The following is a 24,801-nucleotide window of genomic DNA, read 5'->3' as shown; positions in this document are numbered from 1 at the left end:
AGCCCTCAGAAGAAGAACTGGCCATCGTTTTCTGCCAGTCTCCTATTGTAGGATCTCAGGAATCTGCGATTCTTGGTCGAGAAGTCGTTTTCTAGAGTTTGGATTTCTGAAAAGGTGGTATTAAAGAGCACGTGAGATGTAGGGCAGAGAGAGAGAGAGAGAGAGAGAGAGAGAGAGAGAGAGAGAGAGAGAGAGAGAGAGATGGTATCTGTATTTGAGGCTCTCTCTGGAAAAGGATTCCCAAGTCCTCAATGGAGAGCAGCGGGCTTTCTAGAATGATGGTGATGTTGTGTACTGAGGGGAAAGGAAACGAGCCATTATTTTCTCGTTTGTTTGCCCATCCATCCGTCCAACCGCTTCCCGGAAGGACTACAGACGATCGGTTTCCATGTACATTCCACGGAGGCAGGGAGGAGGAGCCAAGAGACGACTCCTTTTGGATCCGTCTAAGAAAAGGGGCCGGGCCTGATCCTGAGGCATATTTTGCAGTTTTTTGTTTGCTTCTTTTTTCTTTCCCGAGCGCCCTCCTCTCCCCACTTACTAAGGAAGACAATGGCCACAAATTTCACTTCTGGCTGAGGGCAGTTGGTATACGCTAGAGCTTGGGAAGAGAAAATGGGATGGCTATACTCAGAGCTCTCCATCTGGGGAGAAAGAGAAGGAGAGTGAGAGACGCCAGTCCACCCCCAACGTCCTTACGGATGCACCCCAGCTCTCCAACTCCTAGTTCCACCCCAGGGCACTGGGCTTTTAACCTCCTCCTCGTCCCTTTCGCAAATCACCCCCTCTAGATTCTAAGGTCATTGCAGGCCGGGAACGTGTCCACCAACTGTTCAGCTGTACTCTCTGAGGTACTCAGTACAGTACTCTGCAAACAGTAATTACCCAAGGTATCCCACCCATGTGTCCCCCAGGAGGGATCCGCACCCACAATTCCCACCCCAGACCCAGGGACGCCCCCACCCACCCCCCACACATCCCAGACGTACTCACCAAGGCCTCACAGATGGTACCGTAGACCGTGCTCTCCCTCTCTTCCCAGCTCAACATCCACCCGACTGCTTTGGAGTGCCTCCAGCTGACATTCTGGGCCAACTAGAAGAATGTATGTCTGGCTTTCTGGAAACGGAGAGCCCGAGGAGTGGGTGCCAGAGGGCGGCAGAGCCCAGGACCTGGGTCCCAGAGAGGATGGGCACTGTGGAGGGTTGAGGAGACTCACTTTGACCACTATTGGGTGCTCTCCCGTCAGGCAGAAGAGGACGGGGAGGAGGGAGCAGATCAGCTTCTGATGGAGGCCGGCTTTCCTCTACATCACACAGCTGCTGGCTACTGATGACAGCAGCTCCAGGGCTGCCACCCGCACCTGGGTTCTCTCCTGAGGAGAAATCCCCGGTGCAGTGTGTAGGAGGGGCAGGAGATGGGTAGGGGGGCTGCTGGCACCCTGGCGGGGGCTGGGGACCCTAGGGCAGAGACAACAGGGATACTGAGATCTCCGGGGTAGGGGCAGCGCTGGCAGATGGAGAGACGCAGTACAGGGCGTAGGGTGGGGGAGCGCCGTGGGTCGCCGCTGGGGTGACGAGCTGAGGAAGCGCAGCAGATTCCCCACGCTATATGGGACCTGTGGGAACGGCCGTCCGCACCTGGGTTCTCTCTTGAGGAGAGACACCCGGTGGGGTGTTTGAGAGCGGCAAGAGATGGGTGGGGAGCTTCTGGCAACACGGCGGGGGCTGGGGACCCCAGGGCGGGGACAACCTGGGGAGAGACGTCTGCCGGGGGAGTGTAGGGAGCGAAGGCAGCGCCGGCAGAAGGAAAGCTGCGCCCGGGTACAGGGGAAGCCCTGTGGCTCGTTGCGGGGGTGACGTTATTGTGAAGGGCAGCCGATGCCACGGACCCAGGGGCAGTGGCCCTCTCTGGGTTATGGCACAGCCGGGTCGGGGGTCGGGGGCCGGGAAGGTTCAGAAGGATAGGAAGGAAGGAAAGGAAGACAGAGGAGGAAGCACAAAACAAAGCGAGAAAGAGAGAGAGAGACAGAGAGAGAGAGAGAGAGAGAGAGAGAGAGAGAGAGAGGGAGGGAGAGAGATACAGACAGACAGAAAGACAGACAAACAGACTAAGACTGGGACTCACCCTGGGAAAGGAATTCCAAGTCTTCGCCGAAGAGCCACAGATTATCCAGACCGATGTTGATGGTGTATATTGAAGAAGATATGCAGGCCTTCCAGAAGGACTTCTGGAAGTGGAGAACAAGAATGGAGGTTGCGGGGGGAGGGGAGGTGTCAGAGGGAGAGGGAGGCGAGGACCAGATACCCAAAATGGGCAGGGACTGCAGAAGGTGGGGAAGACGCACTTTGCTCACTGTAAGGTGCTGGTCCATTACGTGGAAGAGGACAGAGAGGAGGCAGTGGAACTTCAGTGTTGCAGTTGGCCGGCTTCCTTCTCCATCGACCAACCACCAGCCAAGGTTCCCAGCAGCTCCAGGGGAGCAGCCTGTATTTGGGGTCTCTCCTGAGAAGAAACCCCCGTTAGAGTGTGTAGGAAGGGCAGGAGATGGGAACGGGGCATGTTCTTGTCCCGGGCAGTGGTTGATGGTCCCGCCGGTTTGTATTTTTATTTTCTAATTTGTTTGCCTATCCATCCATTCACCCGTTTTCCAGAAGGACTATCGCCGCTCAGCTTCCATATCCAGTCCCCAGAGGCATGGAGGAGGAACCAAGAGGGGCCTGCTCTGGGACCCGGCAAAGAAAAGGGGCTGGGCCAGAACATGACGCTTTTTTCTTCGTTTTTTGCTTGTTTTCTTTTCTTTCCCCAGTGCCTTCTACCCTCCACTCACCGAAGAAGAGCACGGCCGTAAATTTCACATCTGGTTGTGGGCAGTTGGTATAAGCCAGAGCTTGGGACAAGAAAATGGGATGGTTGTCCTCAAAGCTCTCCATATGAGCAGGAGGAGAAGGAGAGTGAGAGACCCCTGCCCATCCCCAACATGCTTGTAGATGCCCACCCCCAAGTCCCCAAAACCTAGTTCCACCCCAGGGCACTGGTCTCTTAACCTCCTCCTGGTCCCTTTCCCAAATCAACCCCTGTAGCCTGGAAGGTCATTGCAGATCGGGACCGTGTCCACTAGCTGTTCAGCTGAACTCTCCGAAGCGCTGGGTACAGTGCTCTGCACACGCTAATTACCCCCGATATCCCATCGATGTGCCCCCCCCCGGGAGAGATCCGGGCCCACAATTCCCCCTTAGACTCAAGGACGCCCCTCCAACACCCCAACCATCCCAGTCGTACTCACCAAGTCCTCCCAGATGGTACCATAATCCGTGCTCTCCCTCTCCTCTCCGCTTAGTGTCCATCCAACTACTTGGGTGTACCCCCGGTCGATGCTCTGGGCCAGCCAGAAGAATATGTATCTGGCTTTTTGGAAATGGAGAATCCAAGGGTGAGTTTTAGAGGGCAGAAGAGGCCAGGACCAGGGACCGAGATGAAGGGGACTGTGCAGGGTTGGGGAGACTTACTTTGCCCACTGTAGAGTGCTCGTACTTCAAGTGGAAAGGGACGGGGAGGAGGCAGTGGATTAGCTCCTGCTGGAGGCAGGCTTCCTCCTCCATTACCCAGCTGCCAGGCACAGCTGCCAGCAGCTCCAGGGCTGCCACCCGCACTTGGGGTAGCTCCTCGGGAGAAACCCGTGGTGGAGTGTGTAGGAGGGGAAGGAGATGGGAAGAGGGCAGGTCCTTGACCCGAGCGGTGGTTGATGGTCCTGCCGGTTTGTAGCCCGTCCGTGGGGAGATCTCGGCATCTTCGTGGAGGTCTCTGACCCAGGCGGTGGTTTATTGTCCGCATTGGTTTGTTGACTTTCGGGCCTCACACTTGGCTCTGGGCCTCGTTCTCACAGGATTCCTCCTATTCTCCCCCAGCCTGGGAGCACTAAGAATAACCTCAAGTCATGACTCTTATTCTGCCTCTGCACGTGGGAGTTGAGAATTGTGCAGATCGTGTTCTCAGCACTTGTCGCGATAGTTTATTACCGCTCATGCACTTTAGCCCAGTGCCTGGATCAAGCCACGGCTGTGGCCTGGGAGATGCAATCGGCCCTGTTCCCATTGGAGTGGAGCAGCAATGGTGGTCATGCAGACAGTGGTTATTCCCAACACTCCACGATAGGTTGGTTCAGGTCCACACGCAGTAAACCGCTTGGCATCCTTGGGAGTTGATGTCCTCCCTTCCCTGGAACCTCGGTGCGTGAATTTTCCTATTCTATTTCGCTTTGTACTATTTGATATACGCTGCTATTGGAAACCGCAGAAGAATAGCATGGAAGTGAGGAAATGGGATACCCCTCATGCCTGTCCAGATAAGGCATTGGCTGTAGGGCCGTCAAGAGCCCCACTGGGCCACGGGTGGACCAGTGCCAAAGCGTGGGATAGAACAAAGGGGGATACGTCCCGATGGGTAGAGATTAAGCTCTGCCTTTATCTGTAACAATTAGCTAAATTTAGTGCCCGAATTGGAGAACTAATCTGTAGATCCATCAGATTTCTTGAGAGCTGACTGCGTACAGAGTACCTTGCTGAGTGTTTGAAAGACTACAATACCACAGAGTGGTTGGACACATTCTCTATCCACAAAGAGCTCACAATCTAGAGTACATAGTATTTACATTACTACAAATAAGATTTGTTTATAATATAAATAACTAAGGGCAGTCTAGCCCTCAGTCCTGAATTGCTTGATGCCTGCCATCAAGACCTCCAGGTGACACGGAGGAATCTGCTTCTTTGGCCAATCGATGGGATTTATTGAGTGCCTACTGGGGGCAGAGCACTTTACCGAGCGCTAGGGAGAGTAGTATTCAAAAATCGGCTCAGTTTCCGCTTCATTTTTAGGAAGGTGATTGGGGGTCTGTAAAATTATAATGGTGACATTTGTAAAGTGCTGACTAGGTGCCAAGCACTGTTCTAAGCACTGGGCTAGATACAAGATCATCAGGTCAAAATACAGACCCTGTCCCACATGGGGCACCCAGTCAAATAATAATAACTGGTATTTTGTAGTCGCTTGCTATGTGCCAGGCACTGTACTAAGCACTGTGGTGGATAAGACCAGATCTGGTTGGACCTAGTCCCTGTCCCACATGGGGCTCCTTCTCTTCATCCCCATAGGTACGCGACCCCCACGAGCTCACCTCCTCCAGGAGACCATCCAAGACTAAGCCCCCCTTTTCCTCTGCTCCTCCTCCCCTCCCCATCGCCTCTACCCCCTCCCTCTACTCTACAACCGCTCCCCACCACACAGTACTCGTGTATACATGTTCATATTTATAATTCTACTGATTTTATTGATCATGTGTATACATCTATAATTCTACTTATTTATATTGATGCTATTGATGCCTGTCCATTTGTTTGGTTTTGTTTTGTTGTCTATCTCCCCCCTTCTAGATTGTGAGCCCATTAGGGAAGGATTGTCTCTATTTGTTGCCGTATTGTACTTTCCAAGTGCTTAGGACAGTGCTCTGCAGACAGTAAGCACGCAGTGAATACGATTGAATGAATGAATGAATGAAGGTTGTCAGACTAGGAATGTAGGCTCCAGCTTCGCACAAGAAAATATACGAGGAGGACTTGGCCAAGCTCGTTGAGCATATTGTCCACACTGCTCACACTGGATTTGCCTTCCAAAACCAGACGGCCAAGGTATGGGAGACCGTCTACAGGGCTCGGGTAGGACCGAATAGACACCGAGAAACTGGAAGCTATTTGGTCATTCCTTTCCTCATATTTCCCCAATGTTGCCTCCCCCGTTGGTTCTGGCATATTTTGACTTTCCTCGGTCAAGACATGGCTTAAATGGTGCTGTGCTCTGTTGTTCTCCAGATTTCTCTATAGCTTTTTTCCCCGCTGCTGCTCTACGATGATCCACCTGCACGCGCTCCGCCTAGAGCAACACTGGAGCTGACAGGTCGGGATGCTTTGGGAGTCTCCCAACCAGAGCTAGCCAAACCGACCCCATTTTGGAAAGGCCCTCCTTCTCCTCTGTTATCAGGGAACTGTTACATGCTCTGAGTTGTTTATGTATGGGTAACAAAGACTTGTAGTTAGAGGTCACACCTTGCAGATATGGCTCAAGGTTACACTTAGCAGGGACTAAACATCTCACCCAAATTACCCTATATCTTCCTCGTCTGCCACGTCCGCAAAAACATATTTCTATGTAGAGCAGAGTCCATGCGGAAGAAGCTCGATGTTACGCGTTACCGGCAGATAATCTTTTACAAACATAGAGGTCATATTAGATTGCTCGCCTGGTTGGTCGGGGAATATGAACGCCCAGCTACCACTTCCACGCCCACCCCCATCAAAACAATGTGCACCTGGGCTAACTCTTGCTCCTTGCAACCCGGAGGGGAGGCTAGGACAGTCCAGAGTGTTTTTGGCTTAGCCTGGGACTCCTGGCCCGAGGCTCTGTAAAAGCCCCGACAAGTTCTAGAGAGGAAAAGGGGTTCGAGGACCTGTCTATCTGAGATTGAGTTTGAGGCATGAGCTCAAACCGCCCCGTGGTGCGGCGAGACACTGGGTCCCTAAAGGATGTAATACCTTTCGTTCGAGGTTTAAGCATGTTTTGTAAACGGATGCGCAGCTCTTGTAGTTTTATGCAGTAGAGCCATAGCTTTTCCATAGACACATGCATCAAAGCCTTAGCCTTTACATAGGTTTTCGTAGTAAAGCCATAGTTTTCATGACCAAACTCACTGGATCTGTTTGCTTCCTTCTTCCATGCCTGACTCTAAATGTCCACCAATGAACTCCCTCCTTCGGGATACGTAGGTAGTCCAGTGTTCTCTTGAGGCTGCTGACCCGGGTTGGGGGAAGCAGACCAACAGCTCCACCAGCCACAGAGCAGGGTAGCTAGAAAGGGGATCTGGCGGGCCCGACTGAAGGACCGGCTGGTGGAGACCTTTGAACCTTGGATGCTCTCGCTGGTCTTAGTCGGTACTCGGACCGATCACCTCGCGGGAGGAGAAATCTCAATGGCCCTGGGGTGAGGGCTTAATCCTACTGCTCTTGGGTGAGGGCTTAACGGTGTCTGAAATCTCATGTCGGATAATTAATTAATGATGACATTTACCAAGTGAGTCCTCTAGATGATAAGCTAGTTATAGGGAGGGAACGTATTTGCTAATTCTGTTCTATTGTACTCACCCAAGCGCTTAGTACAGTGCTTGGCCCATAGTTAGACCTCAATACATGCGATTGATTGGTTGAATGATTGATTGATTGATTGATTATGGGTCAAGAGCTGTACCAAGTGCTGAGGTAGATACAAGTCAGTCGGGTTGGATTCAGAGCAAGGAACCTAACTCCCAGGTGGGCGACTGCATCGCGAACATGGAAAACAAGGTCGTCGGGATTGGCTACAACGGGATGCCCAACCCCTGTAGCGATGACCTGCTGCCCTGGAGGAGGATCGCGGACAGTCGACTGGACAACAAATACCCCTACACCCAGACTGAACCCTCAGCTCCTCTGCTGCTAATCTCCTCACTGGGCCTCGTTCTTGCCTGTTCCACCGTCGACCCCCGGCCCACGTCCTCCCCCTGGCCTGGAATGTCCTCCCTCCGCACATCCACCAAGCTAGCTCTCTTCCTCCCTTCAAAGCCCTACTGAGGGCTCACCTCCTCCAGGAGGCCTTCCCAGACTGAACCCCCTCCTTCCTCTCCCCCTCCTCCCCCTCCCCATCCCCCCCCGCTTTAACTCCTCCCCTCTCCACAGCATAGGTATATATGTATATATGTTTGTACATATTTATTGCTCTATTTATTTATTTATTTTACTTGTACATTTTTATTTATTTTATTTTTTTAATATGTTCTGTTTTGTTGTCTGTCTCCCCCTTCTAGACTCTGAGTCCGCTGTTGGGTAGGGACCATCTCTATATGTTGCCAACTTGTACTTCCCAAGCGCTTAGTGCAGTGCTCTGCACACAGTAAGCGCTCAATAAATATGATTGATTGAATGAATGAAAATCCCGGCTCCACCACATGTCTTATCTGTAACCTTGGGAAAGTCGCTTTTCTTCTCTAGGACTCACCTCATCCGCAAATAAGAGAATTAAGGGTACGTGACCCATGAGGGACAGGGCCTGGGTCCATCCAACCTGGTTGACTTGTATCAATTCCAGCCCTCAGAACAGTGCTTGGTCACATCAGAAAGGGTTCAACAAGTACCATCATTATTATTACAAGATCCCTACGGTGGAACAAGAGGGCAAAAGAGTAATCTGGGGTGGGAGGACGGGGACTCTATAGGAGACCGGAGGCTGTTGATGAATCAACGTCTGTGTGTTCTTCCCGCACTTACCACGGTGCTATACCCGTCCAAGCGTTGCTTAAATGTTTCTGATTGAGTGGTTGACTGATCTGGTCCCCATGTGGGAAGTAGCCCATTACTTTATGGCTTGGATCTCCCACACCCCCTCAGGACATTACCAAGAAAGGAGGCTTCTGTTACAGATGCTTTTAAATATCTGGATGGAAGAAATAACAATCAATCAATGGTATTTAATGAGAGCTTACTGTGTGCAGAACACTGTACTAGGCACAATATGTTGTGCCCTGAGGATGAGGCAAGATCATCAGTTTGGACATAGTCCCTGACCCACATGGCACTCACTGTCTTCATACCCATTTCACGGATCAGGAAACTGAGGCCCAGAAAAGTGAAGTTATTTTCCCAAGGCTGCACAGCAGATAAGTGGTGGAAGTGGGATTAGAATCCAAGACCTTCTGACTCCCAGCCCTGGCCTCTATCCGCCAGGCCACGCTGCTTGTTGTTGTTGTTTTTTAACAATATCTATTAAGCACTTACTAAGTGCCAAGACACTCTACTAAGGGCTTGGGATAGATTACAAGATAAGAAGATTGTACAAAGTGTCTGTCCCACATAGGGGTCATACGACAAACAAGTGGCGGAGCTGGGATTAGAGCGCAAATCCATCTGACTCCCAGTACCGTGCCTGACATAATACGGCAGAGCTGGTAGACACATTCCTCTGTGCACAAAACACAATCAGGAGAAAGGATAAGATACAGATAAAGCAGCTTGGCTAAATGGCTAAAGCACAGGCTCCCAACAAGTTACATATAAGCAGCACGGCCTAGTGGATAAAGCACAGGTTGGGAGTCAGAGGGCCTGGATTCTAATCCCAGCTCCACCACTTACCCACGGGGTGATTTTACATAAGTCATGTCAGTTTTCTAGGACTCGGTTTGCTCAACTGCAAACTGGGGGTTCATATTGGACATGGCTGTAATTGGCCGGATTAACCTGTAGAAACTCCAGTGCTTCACACATGGTAAGTGTTTATGAAATGCCATAAAAGTACAGTTTGTCTCTTTCCGTGTAAAAGGAGAAATGCTGTTTCAAATCTTTATTTTTAGGGTACTGTCTAGTCACTTCATTCATTCATTCATTCATTCAATTGCATTTATTAAGTGTTTACCATGTGCAGAGCACTGCACTGGGAAAGTACAGTGCAACAATAAACGGTGACAATCCCTGCCCTATGTGCCAGGCATGTAACAAGCTTTGGGGGAGACACAAGCAAATCAAGTTGGACACAGTTCATGTCTCACATAAGGCTCACAGTCTTATTCCTCATTTTACAGATGAGGGCCCTGAGGCACAGAGAAATGAAGCAACTTGCCCCAGGTCATGCAGCAGACAAGGGAGGGAGCCTAGTCCTTCTGATTTCCAGGACCTGGTTCTTTCCAGTGGGCATGCTGCTTCCCAAACTATTACTTAAGAAGGTAACACTGAATATTTTTATTGGTACAGAATAACTACTGAATGATCCAAGTGTTTCTCTTGATTGTTGCTAAGTAGCCCTACACTGACACCAGGTGACCAGACCTCGGGGGTCCCTTAAGACACCCTGATGACCAGAGAAGCCTCCGTGGCCTGCCTATCCTTGATCCGGTCATGTGGGGGATGGCAGTGTGAGGAGATCAAGTTCCCCTATTAAAAATCCAGCCTCACCCCGAGTGTTTTGCAACATTTGGGGGCCCGAGAGCAAGGCACTGAAAACCTGATCCTGACTGGAAATTTCATCCCCACCACGAACCCTAGGGTATGTCAACATCTAAAGGAAACTGAATCGTCTCCTGTTAAGGGGCTTCGTGGGAGGCAGTGCGGCCTGCTGGCAAGAGCATGGCTCTGCTACTCAGAAGACTACAATTTATCACTTAGTTAATCAACCGCATTTATTGAGCGCTCACTATGTGAGGAGCACTGTTCTAAGCGTTTGGGAGAGTCCAATACAACAGAGTCAGTAGACCCATTCCCTGCCCACGATGGGTTCAGAATGTAGAGGGTGTCTTCTTCAAATGCCATCGAGCTGTTTGGAATCCAGTGCAACTTCATGGAGACACCCTTTCCAGAATGTCCCATCTTCTGTCATCAAGTCATCCCGGTATGCATATCCATAGAATTTTCTTGGTAAGGATACTGAAATGGTTCACCATTGCCTTCTTCCAAACAGTAAAAACTCGAATCTCTGCTGTTGTCCTTGCTCAACAAATCGACCATCCGTCATTGACTCTTCCCCATGCCGTGGCTGCCCAGCGCAGGCGATTCGACTCTGTCTGATGCTTCGGCTTAGTCCTTTCCATTATGGGTAACCCTAGATGGCATAGCTCCAAGCTTCATCAACTAGAGGGAAACACAGACCTTAATACAAATAATCCAGTGCAACGAAGTTCCTGCTGTGTGACCTTCAGCAAGTTACTAAATCTCTCTGTGCCTCAGTTTCCTCATTTGTGAAATAATAACGATAATCATAAGAATTGTGGCAATCATTAAGCGCTTACTATGGGCCAGGCACTGGACTAAACCCTGCGGAAGATAGAAGATAATCAGATTGGACACAGTCCCTGTCCCATATGAGATTTACATTCTTAATTCTCCTCTTAAAGACGAGGTCCAGAGAAGTGAAGTGACTTGCCCAGGGTCATAAAGCTGACAGGTAGCAGAACAAGGATTAGAACCCAGGTCTTTCTGACACCCAGGCCCGTGCGCTATCCACTAGGCAATGTGAAATGGGGAGAAAGTATATTAACCTCTACTTCTTAGGCTGTTAGCTGCGAATGGGATCGAGACCGTGTCTGATCTGATTACCTTATATCTACTCCAATACCTAGAGGGTAGGGACTGTCTCTATATGTTGCCAACTTGTACTTCCCAAGCGCTTAGTACAGTGCTCTGCACACAGTAAGCGCTCAATGAATATGATTGATGATGATGAACAGTGCTTGGCACATAGTAAGCAGTTAACAGATACCATAGTTATGATTATTACTCGACACATAAACAGCACTAAATAAATAAGATTATCATTAGTAGGAGCTTTTATGGGACAATCTCTCCCAAGAAGGCAATCCCGGCTCCACCTCGTGTCTCCTGTGTGCCCTTGGGTAAGTCAATTCACTTTTCTGGGCAACAGTTACCTCAACAGTAAACTGGGGACTAAGATCGTGAGTGTCATGTGGGAAAGGGTCTGTGTCCAAAATGATTAACTTGTATCTTCCCCAGAGCTTAGTAGAGTCCCTGGCACATAATAAATGCTGAACAAATGTCATGATTATTTGTGGCGGTGTTGTATTCCCCTCCGTAGTAAAGAACTCGAGCCCCCAGTGGGAACCAGAATAACATTTCTAGCTATGAACCCCGCTTACTTTGAGTGAACCCCAAAAGGCGTCTCTCCACCAGTAATCCCACGGGTGAGCATACTTGATCCAGATTGAAAGATTTTCTTGTTTTCTACACTTCTAATCCTGGGACCGCCTCTTTCATGACACCCTTATCGGTCATGGATTTTTTTTTGAAAACTTCCCTTTTCTTTCCCTAGAGTTAGGGCACAGGGAGCTCGAAGGGTGTATGGGTGCCCCCCGTCCCTTGTCCTTGAACTCTATGCGGGACCCCCATCATAGGGAAGAGCAGTAATTCCTGCCCCCCTTCTTTAGCTTAGTCCAACTTCTCCAACTATTGGGATAGAAACAGGGGACTACTATACGGGGAGAGCTAGAGAGTCTTCTCGACTCTTTCTACCAATCAATCAATGGTATTCATTGACAGTAATTATAGTAATGATAATGCAACAATAATCATAATAAGCGTGGTATTTGTTAAGAATTTACTGTGTCCCAAGCACTGTACTAATCACTAGGGTGTACACAGCCAAACTGAGGTGAAAACAGCCCCTGTCCCTTTGGGGATTCATAGACATAATCTATCAAACATATTTATTGAGTGTGTACTCTGTTGCAGAACACGGTACTAAGTTCTTGAGAGGGTACATTACAAGATAAATTGCAGACAGATTCCTTGTCTATAAAGATCTTGCAGTCTTAATCCCCATTTTACAGATGCAGGGACTGAGACCCAGAGAAGAGAAGTGACTTGCCCCAGGTGACACAGGAAAGACATGACAGACCAGGGATTACAAACCAGGGCTTTCTGACTCCTAGGCCGTGCTGCCTCTCAGAAGCAGTTAGCTATGTGCACTTACAAGAGCTATGAGCTATGAATGCTTGCTACAAGTCACTTTAGCTCTCTGTGTCTCAGTTACTTCATCTGTAAAATGGGAGATGTGACGGTGAGCCCCACGTGGAACAGGGCCTGTGTTCAGCCCAATTTGCCCGTATCCACCCCAGCACATAGTACAGTGGTCTGCACATTGTAAGCGCTTAACAAATACCACAATTACTGTTATTATTAATATTATTACTATGTACAGAGCACTGTACTGAGCCCTTGGAAAAGTCTGATACAACAGAATTAGCAGACTGGTTCCCTGCCCATAATGAGCTTCCAGACTGGAGAAATTGAGCAGCCCCAAAAGCACAGGTTTGGGCGTCAGAGGAAATTGTTTCTAATCCCGGCTCTGCCACTCGGCTGCTGTAACCTTGGGTAAGGTCACCTAAGTTCTCTGAGCCTCAGTTCCCTCATCTCTCAAATGGGGATTCAGATTGTGAACCCCATGTGGGACATGGACGTTATTAAAACTGATTACTTTGTATCCACCCCAACGCTTAGGAAAATATTTGGCACATAGTAAACCCTTAACAAATTCCATGATTCTGATTCTGATTAGAGGACTGGCCATGATCTGGGAAGGCTCCTCAATTCAGAGAGCCAAAGGGCACTACCCCCATCCCAAACTGCACAGCAGAGACTGGACAAGTTCTGACTCGTGCCCTTATGGGAGGGGAGGGGTGGGGCAGAGGGCACAGTCCACAAAGAAAGCCGGGAAAAGGCAGATCCTCAGGATATACGGACGAAGACTGCAGGTCAGAGACCATAGGTTGGGCGGGGGGGGGGTGGTGGCGGGGGGGGGATCGTGAGGAGGAAAGGAGGGGCGGGGGAGAGAAAAGGGGAGGGGCTCGAGCCCTGCCTGGCAACCGATTGTGATGTACTACTGATGTCAGAACCCGGGCGCGAAGGGTCTGCCCATTGGGGACGGGAAGTGTTTATTGGACCGTTGGCCGAGGTGTTGGTGGTGGTTGTAGAGTTAGTGGTGCTTTCGGTGGCAGTTTGGTGTTTCGGAGCGTGAGAGTAGATTGGAACGTAGAGAGGAGAGAGAAGGATTTCGTTTATTTATTGAGGGAAGGTGTTTGGGGAGGGCTAGGAAGAGGCGGGGGGGACTTGTTGTGGGCTAGGGAGGGGGACTTTAATTAGAGTAGAGAAGAGTAGATTAGAGCAGAGTAGAGAAGCGTCGAGTGATAACGATCAGCGGAATGTCTCGATTCATCCCGTCAGTCCACTCTTGTGTCCACGGGCTCGGGATGTGGTCATCTGGGAGGGCAAGAGAGGAGGAACGGGCGGGGGTCCAGACTGGGGCCAGGGGTTGGGGGCCGAGGGGAAGCAGAGACTAAGGAGCAGGAGAAGGGAGGAGGCGAAGGGGAGGGGAGGAGAGGAGGGCAGCGGCAGTTATGGGAGAAGCTGGAGGTGCCTCACCCATTCCTAACCTGCGAGGGGAGGCCGAGGCGGGGGACTGGGAGAGGTAGGTGCCTCATTCCAGGAGCCTCGTTCAACCCCCTTTACGTCTCCCTCTCTTTCGACTCTTCCTACGGCTCCAGTAGAAATTTTTCTGCGAGTGAGACCTCCAGGATGCGGCGCTTCCTGGAATGGGCCCGAAAGGCTCATTCCAGAAGGCTTTTCGTCCGTACCTCCAGGGTCGCTCCAGCCCCCGAGGACACAGAGTTCAAGGAGGAAGTGATGAGCAACGGTGAGGAGCCTGTGACACGGTAGTGGACAGAGTGCGGGCCTGGGAGACAAAAGGACCTGGGTTCTGATCCCAGCTCTGTCCCTGTCGGCTGGGTGACCTTGGGCAAGTCAGGTCACTTCCCCATGCCTCACTTACTCATCAGGAAAATGGGGATCGATTGTGAGCCCGCATGTGAGACATGGACTGTGTTCAACCCAATTACCTTCTGTTTACCTTAGCGCTTAATAGATTGTCTGGTACAGAGTAAGTGCATAGCAAGTACCGCAAAGAAAGTTAATAGAAAGAGTAGATAGAGGGTGGGGTGCAAAGACCTGGTTTTTTATTGTGGGGGAGTGGCGAGGGGCCGGGTGCAGCCCCGTCCTCAGAATGTTCTGGAGCTGGCGGAGTGTCTGGGGGAGGGAATTGGGGGCAGGGGGCAAAGAGACCCAGACACAATGCTTGGCACATAGTAAGCGCTTAACAAATACCATCATCATGATCACTGAGAGAGTTCTCACCGCAGGGTTTTTCCATTCTTCCCAGAGCGGTGTTTTGATCTCGTGCTCAGTGAGCTCTACGGATCCCAGTCCCACGGCGATCTGGTGGTAAGAGCCAACACTCCCTGGGCCTGGTCATTCCTCTGGGCCTGGACCTCTCCAGCGCTGGGGTGTGAGGCTGGGGGAAGGGCGGGGAGGGGAAGGTCTCCCTGCTATGTGAGGCAGGAGTGGGGAGGGGATAGGCCAGGGGGTCTGGGAATCGGAAGGATGCGAGTTCTAATCCCAGCTCTGCCATCTGTCTGCTATGGAACCTTAGATAAGTCATTTCACTTCTCGGGGCCTCGGTTCCCTCAACTGGGAAATGGGGATTGACAAACTGTGCCCCAGGTGCTACAGGGACTATGTCTAGCCTGATTTGCTTGTACCCATCCCAGAGCTTTATACAGTGCCTGGCTCACTGTAAACTCTTGAAAAATGTCACAAGTACTATTATTATTACTGCTATCATTGTTCTTACTATTAAGTGGTCAGAATGTGCCATAGCTCCTTGACCCCCGCTTCTCCTCCCACCAGTCCTGGACCAGGAACCTGACCTCGCCCCAGCTGAGTAACCTCTCCCTGCAAGTCGTGTATTGTTTGAGGAGCCCCAACCTGACCAGGGTGGGGCAGGCAATATGGATACTCTCCATTCTGCTTCAGGTGAACACAGCCTTAGAAAATCAGGTAGGAACCCGGGGTGGGGGGAGGGAGGGGCCTGAGGAGGGAGGGGTCTGAGGAGGGAGGGACTGGGTGTGGAATTGACCTTTGATGTCAGGCAATAAGTGGCGTGTTGGGGTGGAGGGCTCGGGATTGTAGACCAACTGAGAGACACAAGGCACAGTGGTGTGACACAAGTCACAGAGAGAGGCAGAGTTGCCCAGTGTGTCCTAGACCCCGGACCTGGGAGACAGAAGGGCCTGTATTCCAATTCTGGATCAGCTACTTGGCTGTTGTGTGATCTTAGCAAGTCACTCCACATCTCTGGGCCTCAGCTCCCTCATGTGAAAAATGGAGATCAAGACACTGAGCCCTATGTGGTACAGCTACTGTATCCATCCCGATAATCGTGCACCTACACCAGCATTAAGTGCAGTGACTGCCACATGCCAAGTGCTTAACCAATACCATAAACTCTGACTGTAGCCAGTCTCTCTGATGTAAGCCAGCACCATCGATCGATGGCATTGATCGAGTGATCACTGGACTAAGAGCTTGGGAGAGTACCATAGTAGAGTTTGTGGACACATTCTCTGTCCTCAACAAGCTTACAGTCTAGAAGTGGGAGACGGACATGATGACCAATAAATGATTTGGGGATGCTCTATGGTTTCCTGGTCTTGGGGCTTTCTGCCACCTGAGACCTCCCTCACTCTTCTTTAGTCACGATTAGGCGGTGGTCACATCCCCCTGCTCCCTCAGGGAAATACTCCTCTGGCTACTTCCCCATTTCCCTAAAGGTGGGGCTCTAGGAGGTAATTGTATGAGACAAGAAAGCTCCTGGACCTTTACCTTATCCAAATCCTTTCCTAAGCCCATTGTGTCTTTTTGGCTGCTCAACCATTGGGCTGAGGATTTCTCAGACAGGAAGTCATTCTCTCATTTGCCATGTCTAAATTGGAGACCCACCGTGTACCTATATATACCCATATGTACAGGGTCCCATCCTCATAAAAAGAAACTCAACAGAAAATGGAATGCTAAATATCACAAAAATTCCTGGAAGATGGACACAGGAAGCCCATAACCTTGGCATGAGCATTGACTTCACTAACTCCATCCACTCACCCAGTCCGGCCAGCAATCAATCCCCTCAGTTCTACCTTCACAATATCGCCCCCATCCCCACATCCTCTCCATCCAATCGGCTACCACACTGATGCAAGCACTTATTCTATCCCTCCTTGATTAGTGTAACAGCCTCCTTGCTGACCTCCCTGCCTCCTCTCTCTCCAAACTCCAGTCCATACTCCATTCTGCTTCCCGAAACATTTTCCTGCAAAAACGTTCAGACCATGTTTCCCCACTCCCCAAGAAATTCCAGCAGTTGCTTATCAGTGGAAAGAGCACGGGCCTGGGAGTTGGAGGTCATGGGTTCTAATCCCGGCACCCCCACATTTCTGCTGTGTGGCATTGGGCAAGTCACTTAACATCTCTGAGCCTCAGTTACCTCATCTGTAAAATGGGGATTAAGACTGTGAGCCCCAGGTGGGACAACGTGATCACCTTGCATCCCCCCAGCGCTTAGAACAGTGCTTTGTACATAGTAAGCGCCTAACAAATTCCATCATCATTATTATTGTATTATTATCCACCTCTGCTTCAAACAAACACTCCTCACCCTGGCCTTTAAAACACTTCAGCGCTTTTCCCCCTCCTACCTCACCTCGCTTCTCTCCTACTCAACCCAGGCAGCATGCTTCGTTCCTCTAACGCTAGTCTTCTCACTTTACCGCGATCTCTTCTATCTCGCCGTAGACCTCTCGCCCACATCCTCCCTCTGGCCCAGAATGTCCTCCCTCTTTCATATCAGACAGATAACAATAATAATTATAATGGCATTTCTTCAGCGCTTACAATGTACCAAGCATTGTTCTAAGTCTTGGAATAGATATAACGTTATCAGGTTGTCCCAATTGGGGCTCACAGTCTTAATTCCCATTGTACAGAAGAGGTAACCGAGGCACAGAGAAGTTAAGTAATTTGCCCAAAGTAACACAGCTGTCAAGTGGTGGTGCCGCGATTCGAACCCCCGACCTCTGACTCCCAAGCCCGGGCTTTTTCCACAGAGCCACGCTGCTTCTCTGTTTCTGAAACTTTCTGTCCCCAACTTCGAAACCTTAGCAAAGGCACTTCTCCTCCAAAAAGCCTACCCTGACTAGGCCCTCCTCTCCTCTTCTCCCACTCCCTTCTGTGCCACTCTCACTTGCTCCTTCATTCGTCTTCACTCTGATCCCCACAGTACATCACTATGTATCTGCTTAGAACTGTAATTTATTTATTTTGCTATCTATTTATCATTTACTGATTTATATTAATGTCTGCCGCCCCCTCAAGTCTGTAAGCACGTCGTGGGCAGGAATGTGTTTGCTGGTTGTTCTAGTTTACTCTCCCAAGCGCTTAGTACAGTGCCTGACACACAGTAAGCGCTCAATGACTGCAGTTGAATGATTGAGTGGATGTATGAACGAATAGGAATCAGTAGCTAAAGTGAACATATCATTTCTCCCCATCTGTCATCTCCGCAAAACTGGCACGTTTTATCTGCAATGGCAATTTTACCAGATATTGAAAACAAAGGATTAGGCATTCTGAGACCTACATTTTACTAATTTTATATCTTCCCGTGTGTCTGTACTATTTAATGATGTCCCTGGTGCACAACACAACTTCTTAGGGTACAGTTGCAGGTGAAATGTAGGCCTGGGAATCGTGGCGGTGTGCACACAAAATAGACTTCCAAATACCCAATCCTGATTTATTTTCGCTTACGCCCTGCTGAACGTGCAGTAGCGCAGTGGGGCGATACTCCAAATCGTTCCATGGGACAGGACTCATTGGAATCTCTACTTATGAGTCTCTCAAAGTTTAAAACATGGGAGTTCTATAAGGGCAGTGAACAATACTAAACATCAAAGAACAGGAAAACTCAGTCAGTCAATCATATTTTTAAACACTTCCGGTGTTCAAAGGACTGTACTAAGCGAATGGGAGAGTCCGATATAACAGCAAACGAAGCCTTTCCCTGTCCACCATGTGCTGTCAGTCTAGAGGGGGGAGACAGATAGTAAGAGAAAACAAAAAATGAGAGATATGGACGTGAATGCCGTGGGGCTGGCTGGCTGACTGGCTGGCTGAGGGAATGAATAAAGAGAGCAGGTCATGGTGACGCAGAAAGGAGTGGGAGAAGAGGAAAGGGCAGGGGCTTAGTCAGGGAAGACTTCGTGGAGGAGATGTGCCTTCAGTAAGTTATTGCCTGTCGGATCTGAGGAGAGAGGGCGTTCCAGGCCAGAGGTGTGTCGTGGGCGATAGGTTGGCGGCAGTCTGGATGAGATGGAGGTAGAGTGAGTACCTTGAATACAGTAAGTACAGTGAGGAAGTTGACATTAGAAGTGCAAAGTGTGCGGGCTGGGTTGTAGTAGAAAATCAGTAGGAAATAGGGGGCAAGGTGGTGGTGTGCTTACCCACTGATGAGGAGTTTCCGCCTGATGTGAAAGTGGACGGGCAACCACTGGAGGTTCTTGAGGAGCAGGAGTCTCTCGCTCTCCCTTCTGCGGCTTCTACCCGCTCAGTTCACCAGCACTTCCGGTCCCCTGCTCTGTGGACTGGAGCCAGACTAGCAGGCCCGGGCCTGTGAGGTGGTGGAGCCTTCACCGCTTTGCTGCTTGGGGTCCAGACATCCGTGCCGGGCAGGGGCCGTGGGGTGGGGGTGGAGGGGGGTCGGTGGGAGGGGGGACGCGAGGGGAAGGGATGTCTGGCGGGGTTGTCGAGTTCGACTTTGACCGTCTGCCTCCCTACTGACCTCCAGGAGGCCGACTTTGCAAGGAGCATGTTTGAGCACCACATCTCCTCCGGCCCCCAGGCTGGGAAGACCCTCTTCAAGGAAGCCCTGGCCCTGCTGGCCTGTCACCACATTCGGGAGACAGTGCAGGTGTTCCTCGAGTACTCAATACCTCTGAACGGGTATGGCCACCAGCTCCCCCCAGCTCCCCGGGACGGAAAGGCCCCAGCTGGGACAGACCCGGGAGGAACGACCCCGGATACCTCCGGGGTGGGGGCCTAGTGCGGACTTCGGCAGTTGTATCGAGTCTTGGGGTCTCCGTTCTCCTTGGTCTCCACCTGAGGGGCCGTTCCTGGGTGGGAGGTGCTGGCAGGTGGGTGGTGGGGAGGTTCCTAGGCCCCAAGGGCTGCAGTCCAGGGCCCCCGCAACGCCTTGGTCCCCTCTGGGTCTGGATCCTGGGCCGGTGTTGGGGAGAGGTGGGAAAAGTTGAGTCCGGGTTGTGGCTCCACTGGCCGGTCCTTGAGGTTTGGAAATCTGTTGGGGCGGATGCTTCCATCGCCTCCCGCATGCTGCGGGAACTGCTCCGTAGGGTGTTGGTACGACCTCTACCTGAGGAGAGCAAAAGGACCGAATGGGACAGACACACCCGAGACTCCATCGCGGTGAGCCCCAGAAGGACGGATCGAAGGGCAGGCCTGGACTGGAGCCCGCAGCCCTCAGCCCTGAGCCCCACACCTGCTTCACTTCTTCCCACTCCCTTCGACCCACACCTGCCCCACCACTTCCCACTCCCTCCGACCCATCCAGTGCTGCCTTGGGAGGTTGCCCAGGGTGCCAGGTGTGGGAGTCGGGGGCGGCCCTCGAGGGCACAGGGGGCCAAGCTCCGAGAGGGGCCATTGAGCTGGGTGCTGCCTATCCCTGCCCGGGGCTTCGGCCCATAGAGGGCCCTGGGAGCGGGGTCAAAGGGAGCCGTGGACAGAGACCAGGGGGCAGGTCGGGTTGGGGGGGAATTCTGGCTGAGCCCATGTACCACCCCACCAGGCTGTGAACACGCTATACGGGCTTCTCTTTGCTATGGAGTACTCGGAGTCTGTGGCTCAACTCCTCCCCCAGCTCTTCCTGGCCTTCATCATCCAGATCCAGTATGTGCTGGAGCTGGGCCTGGTTGGGGAGCGGGTGCTCTTGGCCGTGGAGCCCACCGTCCCCTCTGCCCTCAGTCCCTGGAGGTGAGCGACCAGAGGGATGCGGAGTTGCGGGAGAGGGACCCGTGAAGGAGATACTCCAAGTGCGGATGGCTCATCCCCCGATCACCAAACAGATCCCTCGGGGACTCTGTATCGTGGCCGGGGACTCCCAGGGGCCGGGGAGCCGGTGGTCCGTGGGTTTATGAAATTCCAGTGAGCTCCTGGTCCAGGTTGTCCCTGCTGGGCTGGGGACCAAACATGGCAGGGATGGTCGATTTTGAGGTCAGGTCTCGTGTGTACTACCCCTGGGGGTAGGGGTTGCCTGTGACAGGACAAGGCTTTTTTGGGACATGCCCAGAATCGGCAGGACTGACGGACACCCTCTGGTCCTCTCGCACCACCCACCCCTCCCCTAACCCCCCAACCCTCGTTGTTTTCAGGACGGCCCTGGAGGCCCTGAGGGGGCTTCTGTCCACCAGAGGATGTTGGCAGAGCTTCATATCCATGGAGTTGCAGGATGGCTGGCACCTTTTCTCATCCCTCAACACCTTCCAGGAGACCGTGGCCCTTCTGGCCACATGTGTGTGTGTGTGTGTGTGTGTGTGTGTGTGTGTGTGTGTGTGCGCGCGCGCGTGTATGTGTGACGGGGGGGCAGGATCCCCAAAGAAATGGGGCTGGGCGAGCGGGTGGGGCGTAGCCTCCTCATTTAACTGCCCTACACCTGGCCCTCCCCGAGCTCCTATTCCCCGGCCCCGGGGCTTCTCGGACTCCTCTCTGAGCTCAGCCCTGCGGGACTGTTTCCCACAGGACCCTGGTCCAGAGCAGGTGCCCGATGGTGGCCGAACTCCTGCAAATGGTGGCCAGCTCTTTTCAGGTGAAAGGTCCGCAAGGCCGGAGTGTGGCCATGGGGCTGCTGGCCGAGGTAAGAACCGGGGTCTAGGGCCCCGGAGAGACGGCTCGGATCTGCAGTGGGCACTGTCACCTTCAGGCAGGGACCCCCGGATCCCAAACCCCGGGTGAGAGGGTGGGCAGAGGTTGGAGGGGAGCGGGGAGGTACTGGTCCTCGCCCCCGTCCCAAACAGCTTGGCACCCGTTCCCCCCTCTCTGCGGTTCCCGGCTCCACCTTCCGGAGCATCAGGCTCCTGCCCCCCTCCCCTACTCGGTCCAGGCGCAGACACGGTTTTCCTCGGCGGTTGATCTGGACCCGTGGCCTGAAGACTGTCCTGGATCCCAAGGTCGTGCTGTTCATCCTCCGGGACGGCCTAAAGGACCCCGAGCCTTTGGTGCGGGTCATCAGCCTGCAGGCCCTCACTAGCCTGCCCCTCAACCACAAAAAAGGTCAGGGGACCAGCCCTAGGGCCACCCCCATAGGGTGTAGGGCCAGGGGGATCCCCAGCCCCGGATCCGGACTGTCTTTGAGAGACCCCGCCGCCAGGGAGGGCCCAGATCGGACAGAGGAAGTGGGGCGACAAAGGACTCCCGGGAGCGGTCGGGGGCGGCCCGGGGGTGGGCAGTCCGGGTGCGGGCCCAGGATCGAGGGGCTAGGGGCTGCCGTCTCGGGGCGGAGCGCCTCACCGTCGACCTCTTTGCCCTCGCCTCCTCAGCGCCCAGTACTTTTTGCTCAGCTCCCCTTCCTCCTGGAGGGCATCACCCGGAAGGACCAGGAGGGGCTCCTAGCGGCCTTGGACGCGGCGACTCTCACCGCCCGCAGCCTGGGCAGTCGGGGACTCGGCCACCTCCGTAAGGACATCGTCCTCATGCTGAACCCGTTCTTTGACGACGTGAGTCTGAGGGGCTCGAGGGGACAGGGGAGCAGCCGCCGCAGGGCCGGAGCTCGGGACCTCCCGCCCCGACCCCGGCTGTGCCAGAGTCCAGAGGCGGCCGCTTCCACAGCTCCCACAGGGCTCGGGGCATCGGCTTCCCTTCCGCAGCTCGTCACACCCGCGGCGAGCCACGGCTCTCCCCCGCCCCCCGACCGGCACTGCGTGCCCCCCCCCCGCCATGCCGGCGATGTCCTCGCTACTTACTCTCCTCCCGAAGACCTCAGTCCCCTGATTGTCCCTGCCCTGGGGTCCCCAGCCCCCGCTCCGGTTCCCACTGCCCCCTCCCCCATCTTTTACCACCCCCACACTCCACCGGGGATTTATCCTCAGGAGAGACCCCAAGTGCGGGTGGCAGTCCTGGAGCTGCTGGCAGCCGTGGCCGGCGGCTGTGTGACGGATCCCAAATCCCATCTCCATCAGAAGCTGATCTGCTGCCTCCTCCCCGTCCTCTTCCACCTGAAGGACGAGCACCCGGCAGTGTCCAAAGTGAGTCTTCCCCACCCTCCATAGTACCCATCCTCTCTGGGCCCCTGGTCCGGGGCTCTGCCGCCCCCTAACACCCACCCCTCAGGTTCTCTGTTTCCAGAAAGCCAGATATACATTCTTATGGCTGGCCCAGAATATCGGCTGGAGGCACTCCAGAGTCGTCGGGTGGATTTTGAGGTGGGAGGAGAAGGAGAGCACGGCCTACGGTACCATCTGGATGGCCTTGGTGAGTACGTCAGGGATGAGTGGGGGCTGGGAGGGGGTGTCCTTGGGTCTGGGGTGGGAACTGTGGGCGCGGATCCCTCCTGCGGGGCACATCGGTGGGATATGTTTTGTAATTACTCTGTACATAGCACTGTACCGAGCTCCTCGGAGAGCACAGTTGAATGGTTGGTAGACACGTTCCCGTCCCGCAATGACCTTACAGTCTAGAGGGGTTGATTTGCGAAAGGGACCAGGAGGAGGTTGAAAGCCCTGTGTCCTGTAGTGGAAGTGGAAGTTGGAGAGTTGGAGCGCATCGTCAAGGAGGTTGGGGATGGGTTGGGGTCTCTCACTCTCCTTCTCCTCCTCCCCAGATGAAGAGCTTTGGGGACTTCCATCCCATTTTCTTGTCCCAAGCTCTGGCCTATGCCAACTGCTTCCAACCAGATGTCAAATTTGCGGCCGCTGTGTTCCTCGGTGAGTGGGGAGTGGAGGGCACCGGGGAAAGCAAGTAAACATACAAACCAAAAACCAACAAAATAATGCCGCACGATCTGACCCGACGCCTTTTCTTGACCAGATCCCAGAGGAGGTCTCTCTTGGCTCCTCCTCCCTGACTCCGGGGGCTGGATATGGAAGCCAGGTCCTTCCAGTAGTCCTTCCGGGAAGCGGGTGGACGGATGGAAGGGCAAACGAACGAGGAAAATAATGGTTTGTTTCTTTTCCCCACAGTACACACCATCACTCTCTATACAGCAAGCCCGCTGCTCTCCTACAAGGCGTTCAAAATCATTTTCGAGAGTGAGTCCTAAAGAAAAAAAAGCACACTTTCCATCTATCCCCTAATCTCTCTCTCTCTCTCTCTCTCTCTCTCTCTCTCTCTCTCTCTCTCTCTCCCTCTTCTGTCTCTCGCCATGGTCTGTGCTTCGTCCTCTGTCTTGCTTTTCTCTTTCACTCGCCTTTCTGAATGCTGGCCCTTTGAGCCTCTAGCAGCTATTTTCCCCTAGACTGCTAGCTCCTTATGGGCTGGGGGATCTGTCTGCTCATTCTAGTTGACTATATTCTCCCTAGCGCTTAATGCAGTGCTCTGCACATGGTAAGCTCTCTGGAAATACCATCGACTGACGGATTGATTTCTCTGCGTTCTTCTTTCCTCTGTCTCGCGTTTCAGGGTTTCCCATCTCCGCAGCCCTGGGTGAGTGGTGGTAGAAGGACAGAACGAGGAGAGGGGAAGTTATGAGCTGAGGAGATTGACGTTGGATGGGGAGTGGAGGACTCTTCCCAGGTCCCCGCGGCATGATCAAACTGGGGGAAGGGGACAGCTTCTAGTGGAGGACTGCCTTGCATCTCACGTGTTCTTTACCACCCCTTTTCAGAAATTGAAGCTCTGAAAAACTACTCCTCGTCCAGGATCCGCAGATTCCTGAACACCTACGAACGGAGACTGAAAGAGAACGATGAACTGTTCTTCTTCTGAGGGCCCCCACCCCGTAGGAGAAAAGAAACCTAGGAGGACGAGGTGGCATCAGAACGGTCCTGGGGCACCGGGTCTGGAGCAGCGCGGGCTGCCTTGGGACGTGCCATGGGTTCTGGTCCCAGACGAATGCACAGAATCCCTTCCCGAGACAGCCATGTGAGGAAAGGTGGCTCAGGGGACTCGGCCCTCTCCGAGATCCCCCAATTTTGCTTTGGCCTCCCCCGGGAGCATGGGGGCGAGACTTGGTGTGGACTCTAACTCCAGGACTCTGGGACGGTGGGGACAGGACCGAGCTGGTGTCAAAATTCCACTTCTTTCCCGAGGGGTGGGGCTTGACAGTCCT

General features: G+C 52.8%; 1 protein-coding gene across 1 annotated transcript; it reads left to right on the top strand.

Moving 5' to 3' along the window:
• The first annotated feature begins 13,978 nt into the window (after positions 1-13,978).
• Positions 13,979-24,540, top strand: LOC119921548 (maestro heat-like repeat family member 5). The gene is made up of 17 exons (XM_038741685.1): positions 13,979-14,049; positions 14,129-14,274; positions 14,797-14,858; positions 15,324-15,473; positions 19,315-19,471; positions 19,801-19,949; positions 20,329-20,513; positions 20,912-21,055; positions 21,279-21,392; positions 21,664-21,799; positions 22,067-22,252; positions 22,625-22,780; positions 22,881-23,006; positions 23,356-23,458; positions 23,714-23,782; positions 24,153-24,176; positions 24,358-24,540. Exons 1-17 carry the CDS (start codon positions 13,979-13,981, stop codon positions 24,456-24,458), a joined length of 2,079 nt encoding a protein of 692 aa, XP_038597613.1. The 3' UTR covers positions 24,459-24,540.
• Positions 24,541-24,801: the final 261 nt, after the last annotated feature.

This window comes from Tachyglossus aculeatus, assembly GCF_015852505.1.
Source record: "Tachyglossus aculeatus isolate mTacAcu1 chromosome 12 unlocalized genomic scaffold, mTacAcu1.pri SUPER_6_unloc_3, whole genome shotgun sequence".
Taxonomy (NCBI): Eukaryota; Metazoa; Chordata; class Mammalia; order Monotremata; family Tachyglossidae; genus Tachyglossus; species Tachyglossus aculeatus.
The sequence above is the reverse complement of the archived record's forward strand: the minus strand, read 5'-3'. Positions and strand labels throughout refer to the sequence as shown.

Coding starts and splice junctions, on each gene's coding strand:
- LOC119921548 (XM_038741685.1), top strand. CDS start 13,979: ATGGGAGAAGCTGGAGGTGCCTCACCCATTCCTAACCTGCGAGGGGAG. Junction 19,950..20,328: donor ACACCCGAGACTCCATCGCG/GTGAGCCCCAGA, acceptor CCACCCCACCAG/GCTGTGAACACGCTATACGG. Junction 20,514..20,911: donor TCTGCCCTCAGTCCCTGGAG/GTGAGCGACCAG, acceptor CGTTGTTTTCAG/GACGGCCCTGGAGGCCCTGA.